The sequence below is a fragment of the Dermacentor andersoni genome, chromosome 11 (genome assembly GCF_023375885.2).
Source record: "Dermacentor andersoni chromosome 11, qqDerAnde1_hic_scaffold, whole genome shotgun sequence".
NCBI lineage: Eukaryota > Metazoa > Arthropoda > Arachnida > Ixodida > Ixodidae > Dermacentor > Dermacentor andersoni.
The window spans coordinates 35,022,421-35,039,680 of record NC_092824.1 but is presented as its reverse complement, the minus strand read 5'-3'; the positions used below and the strand labels follow the sequence as shown (position 1 = coordinate 35,039,680).

Genomic DNA, 17,260 nt, shown 5'->3' with positions numbered 1-17,260 from the left:
CAGCTGCGGGCAAAAGCGCTGGCGAAGGATCGCGCCCGTTGTGCCGACGGTCGATTACACCACCCGCCGTTGACTCGTCGCGTCTCCTCGTTTTGTGTCTTTCGGTGCGCACGCTGTGACAACGTGGCGGAGTGAGCGAGTGATTTTGCAACGCGGAGAAGGGCTGTGTGTGTCTATCTGTCGTTGTGATCGTGGCCGAGACCGTGCTCAGCGAGCGCGTAGCGTCGCCCATGGCGACTCGGCATCGCTCGTCGTCTGTTCCACCGGGTTCGACCGCCGTGTTGCCAGGCAGTGCCGTGGCACGTCCCCCCCTACGATGAGCGCCGTCGCCGGCCGCCGATCTCCTGTTGAAGTAGACTACGCGTCTTCCCGAGGCACAACGGCACCCGTCGACGCCTGCCTGCGGCCCTTTCGTTCAACCAAGCTGCTGCTGTGATCCGTTGGCCCAGCGAAAGCGTGCTGAAGACGGGAACTCGGTGGCGATACGGGAGGTTTGGCCGGTAGGTACTCCGTAGTGTGCCTGGCAACGAGTCTCGCCCCTGGAGAGGACCACTAAACGAAACTGGCTTCTCGATTCGACTTGCTTGCTATCCTCGGCATTCGAAGAGTCGTTGAAAGCAGGACGTGATGTAGACATTCGCACATGCAGGCTGCGTGGGAAAAACGCCGTTCGGCGTACGTGCATATCGTAAAATTGGCGTGCATTCACAATTCGGCGTTGAAGTTTTCGGAGCCGTGATATTGGCTTTTGCGGCTAATAGCAGCATATACTGTAATTAGACGTGTATTTTCTTTTTAATCTGAACGTCATTCGACTGATGGTAGTTTGCTCCAACGTTGTTCATTCCTGATGACGAGTGAATCGGTCGCATCATTACGTGTTGCAAGATCAGCTTTATTTTCTTTCGCAATATTAGAGCTGGCACTATCCATTGTGAACGTGGTAATCAACACATCAATGACCTGAACCAATATACTGGCGATCAGTTTGCAGCGTCTTAATCACATGATACTGTAGCATGGCGTAAAAGTCTGGAAACGCAGGAAAGAGCAACCATGAACGTTAAACAATGAAGAGCTAAGCCATGCACAGATTGTCGAAATTTTCAGCTGACATGACAGTCGTTAGGTGCAGTACAAGTAGTGCTTTCGGCTGCATGGCGCAGTAATACTCTAACCTCGTTATAAACAGGTCGCATCTAACACAAATATCTTCTTCATATGCGGTATTTTCTATAAGCATATGTTCGTTACATGTGGATTATTAGTTTGAAAAATTCTGTAATCGTCATACTCGTTATTGTTATGTTGTGGTTTGACTGTACTTGTCTGTATGTCCCACTCATGACTTCATTATTGCTCAGTGGAATGGCATCAACTGACTCGTCAAGCTTGCAGTCGTAGCGCAACATTTCAGTTTTACCCAAGTCCTGCAGTGTTAACGCTTTTCATTAATGTTTTTGGCAAAGAATTTAACTAAAGCAGCGGTCGCCGTGAGTGTTTGAACACTTGGAGCCTGAGAAGATATTTGTAGAGTTCACTAAGCTGTCGGTCTTAGTGAAACTTTTCTTTAAAAGAGCCCTGACCCACTCTTTACTGAAGTCGAGAAATGCATTTGAAGTTAAAACAGACTATTTCAGAAATACTTTGCTGCATAAAGTACTTCAATGCATTCAGCAAAAGCAGAGTTATTGAAAACCAAAGGTCATCTATGATCCCATTCGCGGTGCTCCTACTCTTTCAATGCCTTGCACTGCAAAGGCTACTGTGGAGCGGGGCATGCCCACGACGCTCCACTTACTGAACGTCACCGTGGCACGCAGTTCAAATTTGATTTTGAATGTTCACATAGGTGCCACTACTTAGATTTTGTCACCTGCGACATGCCAAGCACAGTTGTCCTCCACGAGCTGCAGTGCTCGCAGTCAGTGGACTCGCCACGGCCGCGGTATGCACACTACGTAGCAGACCGCAGCTACACGTAACTGTAGCGTGTGTGCACAGCATATGCTTTGTCATGACAGGGCTTGAGTGCAGGCTCACACTCATGATGCTCCAGCCTAGCCATGCTACGTGGTATGGACCGGCTTTGTCTTCCACCAGCCTGATTGACGGATAGTACTAGCCACATCCAACTTGAGCATTTTGAAGCACTATCAATAGCTCAATACGAAGTGAAGTTGCCAAGGCGTCCAGGAAGTCTACCAAAAGTGGCCAGGGGTGAGCATGCTCTGGCAAGGGTGCATGGGGTCTGACCTTAAGTTTCATGTGGTTCAAGGCTAGTTCAGTGTTCAAAACTATTCGAAATTAGTGGACCCAACGGCTAAGATGCCGATAAGCAGGGTGGCCATAGTTTTAATTCCTACGCTGATGGTCAAGCATGAGCAGGTAATAGTCAGCTTCTTCCGAAAGTACATCATTTTATCGCAGTTCAAAAACAGATTTTCACTTACGTCAGCCTGTTTATTAAACCGCGTCAATAAATATACATGGTAACAGTGGGAAGAAGTGCACTGATCCAAACGCCATTCTTGTTTGATGTCAGCTATTGGCCAATAGCAGCCACATATGGGAATCTTCTATATTACAAAATAAAGCAGCCCAAGAAGAGTGAGGAGCAGGCTTCTGTTGAAAAGAGAGCCATAAAAAAAAGGTGACCTTGGCTCCACTTGCGAGCTCCATGCACCGTGCATGAGTGCAAAATTTGGCTGTGATGTTCGCAGCAGCATATGTTGTCCGCGGACTGTGTTTTTTCACCGAGCTCGAGGGATGGTTCAGGACCCCTTTAATGAATTAGTTGCAAGGACAGAGTTACATATTGTCAGCTAATTTTATTTCATGCAAATAATGCCACTTTCAAATTTGCTAAAATATTGACTGTGCTATCTATTGTGGCAGGAGCATGTGTTAGAGCAACTTACGGATGTGAGCATCTCTAGATTGTTCCTTTTCATATCAATAGCCACAACTTGTGTGATCGTTGTTCGAAACTTGTAGCTACTCTTCTTCTTTTACTGGTGCACAGACATTTCCCAATGCGTTCATGCTTTATGATAGTGGCATAGTTGCAAAAGATGATAGATTGTTTAAATACTTGGATAGGACGTAATTTCAACATCCATTATGTTTTGTACTGTGCTACCACTGTGAAAGGTGTGCAAGTTGGCCAGTACTCATTCACAGCTTAGAGCCACCGGTTAAAGTTGTCGCTCACAAAGATGGAGCGGTGTTCTTGCCTTAGTGTCCCCTGACATATGTTTTTGCTCCTGCCTGCAGCATTTCGAAGCCATGAGATCCAGCCACTGGCTCTGTGATGGAGATTTCAAATTGAAGGAAGGGGGCCTTGTTATCATCGAAGCTTACTTGCACACCCTGTTATGCATGTACAGTTGGCCACAAAAATTTACAGGGCATATAATTTGCTAAATAGAAGTTCTTGCAAAGCCTGAACACAAGGCCTCGAACCTGCAAATGCACTCTCCAATAGTTTTCGAAACTTACACAGTTGTCCAATAGATCAGAAGCAGTATGCCTTGACAGAACAAACAGAAATTCACATTTATGTTGGAACAAGTATCCTACAAACGTTTGTGGCCTACTGTCCGGAAAAGGCATTCGGCTCATATTTTCATTGAAAGATTGTCTCGTTAATAAGGGCGTTTGCTCATGATGTTCACAAAATGCTGTGGGACCCTTGAAGAACAACTACAACAATATCTTGGACAGCGTGAGAAGCATAGTTTGACATAGCATATATATGAAACCTCGTTCATGCAGTACTTTACTTTTGAAATACAAGTGGATACGTCACAAAAAGCCAGCAGAATTTAACATTTTTCATATTAATACTGAGAAAGAATTCCATCATTACTGCGTGCCGGAAATGGCACACAACCAAGATTGTTGAGAATCGACACAGCTCATTTTGTACAACCTCCCAGATTATGTGGCATGCTGAGAAACGGAGATAGTGGGCCGAAATTCACTTCATACCACCAAGTGTGTGCATTGTCTGCCTATGAACCATTTAAAGGCTGTTAACAAGTAACAAAACTAATACCAGCCCTGCAGCTTTGCAAGCATTACTTCAAAGTATACATGCTACACATTTATAAACAGTTTAGCCAAAGTGAAATTTCATCGCTGTTGGCCTCATTCCAGTGATGAAAGCGCTAAAACAAGGCACTTACTGAGCAAACACTTCTACTTTCTCTCCAGGAGTACTGCAGGTACTCAGTGACTTGGAGAAGGCGCCAAGATGGCGGTGCACGCAGTGGCAGCTGCGGCGGCCGCCGGGGGTGCCAAGCGCAAGGAGATCTACAAGTACGAGGCGCCCTGGACGGTGTACAGCATGAACTGGAGCGTACGACCTGACCGGCGCTTCCGGCTCGCCCTTGGCAGTTTCATCGAGGAGTACAACAACAAGGCAAGCTGGCACCATGCTCACTTCTGCCGTCTGCTTTACAGCCGTTGAAAACAGAGTGGTAAACATAAAAAGCCATGATGTCTGGAGAATTTGACGGAATGGGCTAGTTGATTTAGCGCACAAAAGTATGTGCGCCGTCTTGTGTTTGTGTCCTTGCTCCAATATGGTCCTTAAGTTGTCTTTGGACATGAGCTTTAGCGTGACGTCTGCTTTGTGACCTGCCGCGATGGCGTAGTGGCTATGGCGTTCTGCTGGTGAACATGAGGATCGTGGGTTTGATTTTGGCTGTGGTGGTGACATTACAGTGGAGCAACAAAACAAAAATGCTCATGTGCTTAGACTTAAGTTCGTATTAAAGAATCGAAGGTGGTCAAAGTTAATCTGGAGCTCTCCACTACAGCATCTCTCATAGCCCTCTGGCTTATCAGGCGAGAACATTAGTCAACATGTGATGGATAATTAGAAGTTCTCTATATTAAAGTCGACAATAATAAAGTGCTTTTTTCTAATTCAGGGGTATTTTGCTACACCTTCATACTGCCAACTAAAGAATAATTTCTGAACTGTTAGATATAGAGTTCCAGCATTGGTCCAGCTGGAAGCCTATCCTTCAGAAGACCTACAGCTTGCATCATCTTCTGCGCCTTGTGCCTTGATTCCTGAGGAAGCCACCATGGCACTGAAGGCAGAGCTTGAGCAGGAGGAGAGGCAGCAATAACATGTTTATTTGCATTCTGTGTGTGGTAGTAGACAAGAGAGAGACAGCTAATGGAGAAACTGAAGCATGCAGTAGAGGCTGCAACCACCGGCAGGCATCACGAGAGCAAGGAAATCTAGTGCAAGCATGAAGTTTACCTCTAGACAGTGTACAGCACCAATTGGAGTGCCCTGTTGTCCTAACTTGTGTTGTCTCATCGACACTGAACATGTTCCGTTATGAACATCACCAACCAGCCCAAGAAATTTTAAATTAAGTTTTGGTGTTTTATGTGCCAAACCACAATCTGGTTATGAGACATGTCGTAGTGGGGGACTCCGGAAATTTTGACCACCTGGGGTTATTTAACGTGCATCTAAATCTAAGTACACGTGTGTTTTTGCATTTCACCCCCATGGAAATGCAGCCGGCGTGGCCGCAATTTGATCCTGCGACGTCGTGCTCAGCAGCCCAACACCATAGTCACTAAGTAACCACAGCAGGTACCAGCCAGCCCAGCACAATGTGATTTGGGTAGCTGGATTTGCACAATAGAGGACATGTCTCGGTGCTTGACCGTGTTGAACCACTAGCTGTTCTCAGCTGGTGTCTTATGAAACTCTGTCTTAGCAAAGCACGTTATCAGGATGGGGTGCAAGTAGGCAGCCCAAAAACCAAAGTATTTTAACATTGTTCCAGAAACGTGCCAGCTCAGTGCCATAATTGAACTTTAAATTCAAACCGAATGATTAGTGAAATGACAAAGAAAGACCCAATATGTGTATCACTGTATCTATAATGCCAAGCTGGGATTGGTCTATTAATTTCGTAAAATAAGTAGCAAGTAGTACTAGATCTCTTCTACCCCCAACAGAGGTTTGGTAAGCCAGGCAATTACCAGAGGTGAACTATTTCAACAATTAGTTTTCTTATTCAGGTCATTGAGAAACTCTTCCGGATAAAAGTAGTAGGTAGTAGTAAGGACCTGTATTGTGACCCCTTTGTGTTAATTGTGGCCTGGTGCATTGGCTGATTATGTTGTACCTGGTTGCAGGTGCAACTGGTGTCCTTGGATGAAGACACTTCAGAGTTCCTGGCCAAGAGTACCTTCGACCATCCATACCCGACAACAAAAATAATGTGGATTCCTGACACTAAGGTAAGTTGGGTCTGACAGACTTGAGTAACTTTATTTAACTTCATGGCTGTTTTTTCATTGCTTTTCATTTTTTAATGTTGCTGCTTCTAAAAAAGGAAATAATGGTAACTTGATGTGCCATTTGTTGAGGCACATGACTGAACACTCTTTCACGAGCACTTTTCAGAATATTAGCAGGATTCACTGAATGGCAGAGCAAGGAAAAGGTTATGTTTGCAGAAATACGTTGGTGGCTTTGCGCAATCACAAGACAGTGCAATATAATCTCAGTTATACACTCACAATTCATATTGTGGAAATGAGCTTGCACATGGCAAACCCAGCTTGTGACAGCTGCCTAGTGGAGGACGCAACTCTCACGTGATTCAACTCTGCTACAGCATTTTTTACTTTGATTTAGAGAGCAGACGACTATTAACTTTTCCTTCCTCGTCTTCTCTGATTGTTCCAGGGTGTGTTTCCCGACTTGCTGGCGACGAGTGGGGACTACTTGCGGGTGTGGCGTGCGGGCGACGAGACACGCCTGGAGTGCCTGCTGAACAACAACAAGAACTCCGATTTCTGCGCACCCCTGACCTCCTTCGACTGGAACGAGGTGGACCCCAACCTGCTCGGGACGTCCAGCATAGACACCACCTGTACCATCTGGGGCCTTGAGGTACTATAGCCACTGTCAGCATCGTGGTTTGGACCATGGGTTCCTTTGCAACTTCACCAATGCTTTGGGAGAGAATGTGCCTGGGCGTCTTTTGACTTCATCGTTCATGTGAGAGAGAGAGAGAGAGAGTAATGAAAGCTTAAGATGGGGGGGGGGGGGGGGGGGCAACCATGCTATACACTGGGCTTGCTTCTTCAGACGAGATTTTGAATGTACACTAACTACACAAGATAAATAAGAAAAAAAGGAAAGAACTGAATAAACTAACAGTCAAGATGACCGACAAAAATTCAGAGAATGTCTATCAGTCCTGACTGGCATAAGTATAACAGCAAGGCCTTCGAGACTTCAATTGCATCCCCACTTCCTTTCCATTGCCCTAGAAAGTCACGAGTCTGTGTTTGTTCTTGAATATCAAGTGAAGTCTTTGCTGATGACCATGCACCAGTCAGTTCTGCCAAGTTTTTCAGGTGTCTTTTTCAAGTGTGTCGCTGAACTCAGACAAAGCGGTCACTAAATTTTCTCGAAATCTTACTCTAATGTCACTAAAATTGTCGCTAATACTGAAGAGTAAATTCTACATAATGGAAGCATTTTTTGGAACACCGTAATACAGTCGAATTCTATTGATTCGACCCTGACGGCACTAACAAAGTTGATCGACTCATCGGGTGGGTCGAATTTAACAACCGCACCCTAATCAAATGGCGACCACTTTCTATTTGTCTAAAGTAGAAGGCTAACATAGGAATTACGTTAATGTTCTTAAAATAAGTATATCTAACGCGCACCCAATTCTTTAGCAAGAAAAGCATTTCATAATGGCGACCGGTTTCCTGAAGTTATCTTCGCCGCAATACAATTGTGTTATGCGGTAAAGCATACAAACGCCGCAATGGCGGCTTTTATTTCTTATCTGATTGCATAGTGCACGCTATTTTCTGCCCATTTGTAACAAAAGAACAATCGGCGCGCATCAGAATAAGGTAAATACCATAATCATACATTGGTAACCTACGGTTAATGCTTGAAACTATTCTTAGGGCAGGCCGAAAATAGGCGTCTTCAATGAGACATGACTTGTGTTTCACACATTCACCGTCCACTAAGCTCTGCTGGGACAGAAACTGTCACTAATGTGGCTGGTAATGGGGTCACCATAGGGCTCAGGCGCATGCTTGCTTACTGGTCAAGTTTGAATTATCTGGCGAAGGCCAATTTTAGGATCCAAATGAGGAATGTTTAGGCCTATAAAAGTGCATGGGTGCCGGCTGAAACTATTGGTCAAGATCGAATTACCGTATTTTTGCGTGTACAATCAGCACCCCAACTGCAACAGCCCGGAAAAAAAAATATTCCCGCGTATAATCTGCAGAAGTAACTACGTACAACACTACCCAAATATTAGCAAAGCAGTCTCCATTCGTGAATGCACGACTCGTCTGCGTTGTTTCTTCGGCCAGCGGCTCTGTTCTCCCATTCTTCAGTGATGCTGATAAAGCTGGATTCACACACTGGACGTTATTTCGGACGAATCAATCACATGATATCGGATGTAAATCGGATCACTTCGCAGCTAGCACACGCACGACAACAGATGACAGCGCGAATGGAAAAGCCCTTGCATCGCCAATGACAACGGAGCAAACACGACCGAGCCAGAAATGCCAATCGTGCTATGGCTCGCCGCTGTATCGGGAAGCACTTCACGCAGACTGCGAAAGTGCCGCGGAAACGGGTGACTTATGAGTTTGCCAGCGTGGCATGCACTATTCGCTAACTACTAAATGCAAAATAGTGACCCATAAAGCGGGGGAGAACGGGCGACCATGAAAGAGAGGAGAAGGGAGCTTCAACAGCAGGGGTGCGGAGGAGGTTGGGTTCTCTAGGAGATCACGAAACTTTCCATGGCGGAGAACCTTTTCTTGAGGTCTGGCTTCATGGCAGCTCGTGTCGCGCTGCCGTGAAGCCACACCTCAAGGAAGGGTTGTTTTGGTTTTAAAGCGTGGTGGCTGCAGGGAGTTGTGCAACTGATATTATCGACGAACTCTGATCATCATCTACTTCTTTTGTTTCTGCAGACGGGCCAGGTGGTGGGCCGTGCGATGGCAGGTGGGGGCGCTGTGTCAGGACACGTCAAGACGCAACTGATTGCCCACGACAAGGAGGTGTACGACATTGCATTCTCTCGAGCGGGCGGCGGCCGCGACATGTTTGCCAGCGTGGGTGCAGACGGGTCGGTGCGAATGTTCGACCTGCGCCACCTGGAGCACTCCACCATCATCTACGAGGACCCACAGCACCAGCCATTACTGCGTCTGGCCTGGAACAAGCAGGATCCCAACTACCTGGCCACTTTTGCTATGGATGCTTGTGAGGTGAATTGGTTGACTTACTTATAGAACCGCACTCCCGCTGTAGGAAATGCGGGTAACGGAAAGTTGCAGAAAAACATGAACTGCTGGACGCTTTTTATTCGTCGAAATCTTGGTTAATGGTGGCTTTTGTATTGATTGCATACCTGTTGGAATGTAGTTAGCTGTGTAAGTTTTCACATTCTAAGTCTGGACCTCTGTTATGGGGTTGATTGATTTGTTTGTGTAACTTATCATCCTGAAGTTACACTGTTACAATGAGAGTCATCTTAGTGTTGGAACCTGGATTGATTGTGGCTATCTAGGGTTCATTAATGCACACCTAAGTCTACGTATGCAGCCATTTTTGCATTCCGTCTCGTATGGAATGCAACCACCATAAGTGGTTATCAAACCAACAATTTAGTGTTCTGTACTCGAGCACTATTCGGTCAGTGTTGCTGATCTTATTATGAGATCCTGGAGCTCAGTGCACCAAATGCTAAAGCACATTCTCAGTCTGAAATCAATCGAAAAAGTCTTACTTGAAGGAAGCTTTTAGGTATTAAAATTGTTTGTACAGCAGATGTCAATGTATTGTACCTTATTTACTCGCATAATGATCGCACTTTTTTGTCAGAAAAATTGATGCAATATCAGAGGTGTGATCATTACGCAAGTTAAATTTCCCGCAAAAAGAAAAAACATTTGTTCGTCCCGCGTTTGCTGCGGGACAGCAAAACAACAATGGCAGCCGGTGGAGCAAGCCGAACGCTATATTCTTTTTCTTCTCGTGAGTACATTACGTGCATTGAAACAGTTTCTTCCGTATCAGTAATGAATAATATTGTTAATATCGGCAAGTTTGCGGCAATAACATAGCCATGTCCCCTTTGAGGGGACAGAAACAGATGGGCGCGCTTAGCTGCCAGTGACATAGAAACACATGGCCGGCATGCTGCGGAAACTGCGGCATCTGTCTTCACTACTATCCTAATACGGCACATTGCCGCTAAGGGTGAGCGAATACCTTAGCTGTGTTACAAGTGTCGGCGTATGAATAGGGTGCACCTTTAACGTAGCAGTGTAAACGTGGCTATTATCATTGCCGCTCGCGATTTGTTGCGTAGCCACAAGTGCAGATGAGAAAAATCGAAAGGCGCCTTTTTTGTTGTTGACCACAACCATTATAAAGCCTACACATAATAAAGGCAAGTTTGGGTGCAGCTTTTTTTTTGGTCATGGAAGTGCAGAAAGTGATGAAAGTAATGAAATGAGGCATCTACTTAAGAATGTTAGGTGCATGCAGACCGCTTGATTTGTCTTGAAGAGTCGTTCGCGTAGCATTCGACAGATAGTAAGCGCAATCAATATTAGCTAGACTTGGCACACGACATATTGCTGCGGCAAGTTCGGGGTGCGATAATAAAATCAAATTTTGACAAAAAAATTCAGGGGTGTGATCATTACGCGAGTGCGATCATTATGCGAGTAAATATGGTATTTGTGTATAATGAATGCAGTCAAACCCATTTATAAAGAACTCGATCGTTCTACAAAAAGTAGTCATTGTATCAGTAGTTTGATATATGTGAACTCACCATTGAAGTCGCGCAAAAAATGACGGCACTGAAGTTGCCGTTTGAGTTGTGATTCGACACCACTTTGGTCTGATAGTTGGATTTTGGTCCGACAGTCGGATTTTCAGTAGCTTCATTTTTGTTGCCAGCACTTTCCCGCATCTTGCTCCAAGTTCCTCTTAAAAACGCACACCAGCTCTTTTAAAACGGCACCCGGCTGGTTCCCATCACCTACCATTTCGCAACTGATATACTATTTTATTATCAGCAGAACATTAGTGGATTCTGTGGACAATAGCAAAGCATTATAGTTGGCTGGAAACAGAAAGTATGATGGCATCCCATCATTTTGCAAAGGTCTTGCTGTTACAACTGCAGCATCCGTCATGGGGGCATGCCGAAAGCTATAAAGTTATGTTTTCAATGTTGCTTCGGCCAGAAAGAAGTATAAAGTTCAAGAGGTAGAACAATGACACCTTAGAGCACTGATTTATCTTTAGCTGGGCTTAATATTGACGCTAAGTGTCCCGTCTGACACTGATTTTTTAGTTCTGACAGTTTAGCACATATCTTTTAAGAATTTTATTTATTTATTTATTTTTTTTCATGATAAAGATTGCCATAGCTTTACGTCGTGCATTTCCTGCTGTGTAATCCAGCGTACCTCCGCAAAATTAGGCAACTCTTGTCCACCGATACATTTAATTCAGCTGCGCAGACTCGTGCATGATACAACTGTTGCACGTACCACTCAGGTGATAATCCTCGACGTGCGAGTGCCGTGCACACCTGTGGCGCGGCTAAACAACCACCGAGCATGCGTCAACGGAATCGCCTGGGCTCCCCACTCGTCGTGCCACATCTGTACAGCTGGTGAGTAGTGCTACAACCGTGTCTTCTGCGAAGCGTGCGACGCTCTTCTGTACTATTGTGGTCAAAGAGACCACAACCGTGTTAGCGCTAACTAACAGGTATGATTTTCATGGGCACGTTAGCACATTGCTTTCTGAAGTGCCCTCCCCCCCACTCAACCCTGAAACTTGACTCGAGAAAATGAATTCCTTGAAAGCAAAGGGGGCCCTCGCTGCTGCATCAGACGAGGACAGGATCTGCCTAAAGATAAAGTATTTTTCGGTTAATTCTATCCCAACCAAATGTCGTGGGCAGCATCCATACATTTCTATGGGACTAAACTTTCGTTATTTTGTTCCTGACATTAGCCTTTGCCAGATAATTCGAACTTGGCTGGCCCAATGGTGGCCACAGTGGCAACTCCAATAGCGCCTACGTGGGTCCTAGTGGCAGTTCCGGTACGGTGAATGCACCGAACACGCCTCTTCTCCTGTTGAAAACACCTGTTTCTGGCTTGCTCCAGGAAGATGTTAAAGCGACAACGGTAGTTAACAGTGAATGTATTGAAGTATTTTCTGATTCTAACGCACAGTTTTTTTTCCCCAAAACATGTGTCTAATGATTGCTTCAGCGGTGCAGTCAGCTATGAAACCAAAACGAAAATTTGTTCCCAAAAGACTACCATCAAAGTAACCATAGCCAACTTCATTTCCACTGCAATTACAAGATGGCAACTACAGTTGGCGATACAGTAAGTTCTCACATAGCATAACAACGATGACATATCACTTTCATTCTCATTACAAAAAGACATTCAAACAATAAGATATTTTACACGCTAGCGGCAAGTATTGTGTCACATGTTCGGGTCGTTATTGAGAATTGCATGTGTCACAGGACGAACTAGTGCATTTGTTAGTCTATGTGTGGGCCACTATACCGTTTGCGATTGTTGCAGGGTCGTTTGATAAATGCAAATTATTATCGAACATGCTACAGATTTGACAGCAAATGATATGTTGTACTTCTTCATAGACAGCGATGAAGTGCTGTCTGAGAGTGATTACAATGGACATTGAGTAAATAAATTTTCATTCTGTGGAGGTAAAGCTTACTGGTTTCGTCATTTCCTTATTACCAGACTCAGAGGCAGGCTACATTTTTTTTGCTAAAGAAATTGGATGCGCGTTCAATTTCTGCTTTGTTTTGGAGCTCTAATGTCATTCTTACATTAGTTTTCCACTTTGAACCCATAAAATGTGAGTGCGCATTTGAATCGATGATGTGTTGAAGACGTGTTATGGTATTTTTTCAGCCTCGTTTCATTCGACCACTTTTATTGGTCTTGTGAGGGTCGAATTAACGGAAGTCGATTGTAGTGTCCAAACATGGTGGTCATAATGCGTTTCTGGTTCCTACTATAGCTTCTGGCGCTTGCAGTACAGAAAAGCATAGCCTCTGAAATTGGCGTTTGTTACTCTAAGAGAGCCTTTAGGGAACCAGTGCTGGCTGGGAGACACTACGACTGTTTTAGTGTGCAACTAAAACATGGCAACACCATCCAGTAGGGCGACCTTAAAAATGATGGAATGTCTTGAATGATAACAGAAACGCCTGTATCATTACAGTCGTCAACCCATAATTTGGACTCAACGAGGACCACCAAAAGGTCCAAATAATCAGGAGTCGAATATATGAAATTCGCCTAAAATAAGTGTCTTTATTCCACAAGTGGCCATAAATGGTGTGCCTTATTCCCAGATTGTCACTTTCAAGAATACCTGCAATTTCACGTTACTGACAGAAAACACATTGTTATCTACAAGCGACAACATTCTTGGCACATTGTCCAGTATGCTATCTTATCACAGTGTGGAAAGCTGCCCCCGTTGGTGCATCCAGTGCTAGTTAAAGGGACACTAAAGCGAAACAATAAATCAGTTTAGAGTAATAAAACATTGTTTGAGAACACTGCAGGCAGTCATTTCAAAATAGTACTTTGATTATTAGATGAGAAAATGAACGTTGAAGTATCAGTATTTGAATTTCGCGCCGAAACCCCTACGCTGCTACGTCAGTGTGACGTCAGGGATCCCAAAGTATGTTTTCGCGTTTGGGCCACGTTGGCTGAGTAAAGGTTCCCGAAACTTGCCATGTTTAATATTTGGTTCCTTTAGAACACAATTTAGTCAATCTGTACCGCTATATAATTAAGTAGACCCTAGAAGATGCCATCAAAATCCATGACGTCACAGCGACCAGGAGCGGGAACTTCAAGGAGGCGTCACCACCGTCTTTCGTTCTTGCGCTTTTTCTAGCTTACCTAGCGTCTTATTGTAATAAGAGTGGTGTTTTTGGTGTCTTAGAGAGGTAATTTACTGATGCAGAAGAAATCATTTTTCTCTTTAGTGTCCCTTTAAGCAAAAATGAAAGCATCTTTGAAAGTGTTTGTTGAAGAATACGGCCCAAGTTTGTCAGTGTCGTGCTATGTGCACATACGCTTGCTTTTGACTTAGACACCTTGTGGCTGCGATTTTCTAGTGATGCATACCTTTTATGCTATTCCCAGGGTGTCTACCAACCGAAAAAACTGGGAATTCTCAGGGATTTTGAGTAGTCTGGAAAAACTGAGGGAAAACTCAGGGAATTTGTGCCTCTATCAAGGAAAATTAGGTGTAATTTTATTGAAAGGGTTGAAAGTCGCGGTAATGCTGGCTCGAGTAACAGACAGGAATCGCAATGAATCGTCTTTGACGCCCTGTCGTCGGCTGGAGGAGTTGCCAGTGGAGAGTCAACGACCAACTTCCTGGATTCCCGATAATTTGGACGGCTTCGCGGCACCACCACGTACCCCATAGAGTCAATGTATGAGAACGTCTGAAATTTTGGACACAAGAGCTCTTCGCCGTCCAACTTTCCGGACGTTTTGCCATGACCGCAGGTCAGAAACGGCACTAATCAAGCCACCACTGCTGCCATTTTGATTATCTCGCCGCCTCGAACCGGCGCTCTAGCACACAGATCCACTGGCAGCCGTAGCCACCACTGTGGCAACACAAGGCCTGGCTGCTTCGATGTTCGCTATGAAGCTCCTTCCCGTTGGGTGCTGTGTTTTTTATCAAAAGAATTCGCTACTGTCAGCAATGGCATGGACTCCGCCTATGTGGTCCTCGCGATTGACTGAGAAGCTTGGAAAGCACGGTGTGTTGCATAATGGCGGTTCCTGAATGTCAGCTTCGCCTTTGTACAGAAATGTTACTTGGTGAACCATACGCAAGAGTATTGCAGTGAAGCATAACACGCATGGGAAGGGGCTGTTGCACGGGTCACAGTATGTATTCCTTAATTATACACGCATGCACCCGGTATTGCCTGTCACAGTACGCGCACCGATATGCCTAATACGTGTGCTGACAAACCACCACAGGCACAGACTCAATGTGCCTGTGGCGGTTTGAGCCCCTAAGGGCAGTATATGACATGCCTTTATTCTTTCCAACTGGCCGATTTTCCGAACATTTTCACAGCCCCTAGGGAGCTTGAAAAATTGGCCGTGGGCTGTGCAACTGATCAAGAAGATGATTTAAATGGTCAGTGGGGCGAACGAGGGGCGGAAGGATGACAAGAACAGAAAGGACCTACGCATTCAGGAATTAACGGGAAAGGAAGCGTGCTGCTGCCGTTTTGAAGGAGCTTGAGCTCAAAAAACAAAGTGTTAGCTGATGCCGACATGCAGGTGTCCCTCATTCAAACCAAAATGAGCTCTTTAAAACAGTGAAACACAACACTGAGGTGGTGTGCGCGGGCTAAGAGTATACCTCAACTGTCCTTACATATATGTCAGGACAGTTGAGGTTGCCTTACGAGCTGTTGAGGGACAATCTCAATTGTGACAAAGTTCGGGCCTCATACCACTGAGCTTGCTATCATTTGATATAAATATTTCATATTCGAAAATATTTGCTTCTGTATGCATCTCCTTTTTATTCGTATTTGAAAATGTCCGACTCCATTTGCAATTTTTTTTAAGACATTTTATTTGCTGTGCGTCTTGCTAACCCCCCCACCCCCCTTCCCCCCATCTATTCTCTTTTTGATTAACATAAACACTACTCCTTAGTATTCAGATTGCATTAGGTTGTTCTTTTAAATTATTTTTTTCATATGCTTACTAGAGAGTGATAGCATCAGGCGATATGGTTTCATCCCATCTTGACATAAAACATACTTCTTCATCACTCAGGGAATTTTGCAATGACACTCAGGGAAAACCTGGAAAACTCAGGGAATTTGGAGATGTCAACTTGGTAGACACCCTGTATTCCTTTTCACGCTTCATCAGTGATCAGAGCAACGCTTTGCCCGCGTTATCAGTGGGATCAGCCATCCATGAACGGTGGATGATAAGAACTGAACGGAACTTGCCCGACAACTCCAAAAATCACAAATGCAGCCTTTACAACTTGGCATTTCCATTGGTTTGGGTGCGGTCACTGACTACTACATAGAGTAGGCTTCGCTAGTTTCGGCATTGAGGTGGCAGTGTCATGCCTGGTGACTATGCCAGCAACATATCAAAACAAAAATATCAGTATTTGAGCTCAACTTGGTGATCAAATTAGCACACGGCCATGCAGTTGGAGTCCAAATTATCGCATGACACGCTCTAAGGTGTCTGAAATTTTGGCCATCCTTAAACGTTAAGTCGATGAGGCTAGTGGTAGTGCCGTGGCACTGTGCGAATAATCAAGCACGTCCAAATTGTCAGTGTCCGAATTATCTGTCAGCAACTGTAGTTGCTAATGCCCAGTGCATCCAGTCAAGCTCTGTCCATGACCATGCCCATGCCGATTTTACGCTCTGTAGTTCGTGGAACGAGACAGGAGACATTGAACGCCTTCTCTGGTTGTGCCAGCTACAGTGACGAAGGCACTGTTCTTCTTGAGAATCTGTAAATGAAGGAGGGACCTTCCATGTCTGTGCCTGCAACACCTTGTGTTTCCAGAAGAGTCTTGTATAGACCGCAAGAAAGCTTGACAACATCCACTTGCATTCCTAAGTCTTACCTTACCATGCCCATAGGGCATCGTCAGCCTCCTAACGATGATTTCACATGCCATTATCAAGACCTTCAGTGCTGTTCACGAACACGCTGCACCATCTGACATATAGTAGGACAACTAAACTTTTGTTTCTTATGTTGTTTTTTCCCACTTGCTGGGGACTTTTGAACTGGCATCAAAGGCACACGCATGTCTTTGGAGCCACATGTCTTCGGCGTAGAAAGCAAAGCTTTCCACGTGTTATCAGTGGCAACGAGCGCACCATGGTGCCACAGCTACAGCACTGTGGAAGTACTGTCAAACCCGACTATATTGAACCAGTTTACATCAAATTATTTTCTATATCGAACAATTTCTGGACACGGTATAGTTACAATAAGTATACATAGCAAAAGTTACGCTTACATCGAACAAAAATAGCAGTGACTCCCGATATATCGAACGTCAAGCTGCGGGAAAATGCCCCCAGAA

General features: G+C 44.9%; 1 protein-coding gene across 1 annotated transcript in view; it reads left to right on the top strand.

Annotated features, from left to right (window-relative positions):
- wap (DDB1 and CUL4 associated factor wap) overlaps nt 1-17,260 on the top strand; it is a 33,427-nt gene continuing 16,167 nt past the window's right edge. Inside the window, exons 1-6 of the mRNA XM_050167590.3 lie at nt 1-500; nt 4,219-4,426; nt 6,178-6,282; nt 6,734-6,940; nt 9,022-9,318; nt 11,630-11,747. Coding sequence (XP_050023547.1) covers nt 4,259-4,426; nt 6,178-6,282; nt 6,734-6,940; nt 9,022-9,318; nt 11,630-11,747 — 895 coding nt within the window. The 5' untranslated portion in view covers nt 1-500; nt 4,219-4,258. The remainder of the gene's footprint in view (nt 501-4,218; nt 4,427-6,177; nt 6,283-6,733; nt 6,941-9,021; nt 9,319-11,629; nt 11,748-17,260) is intronic.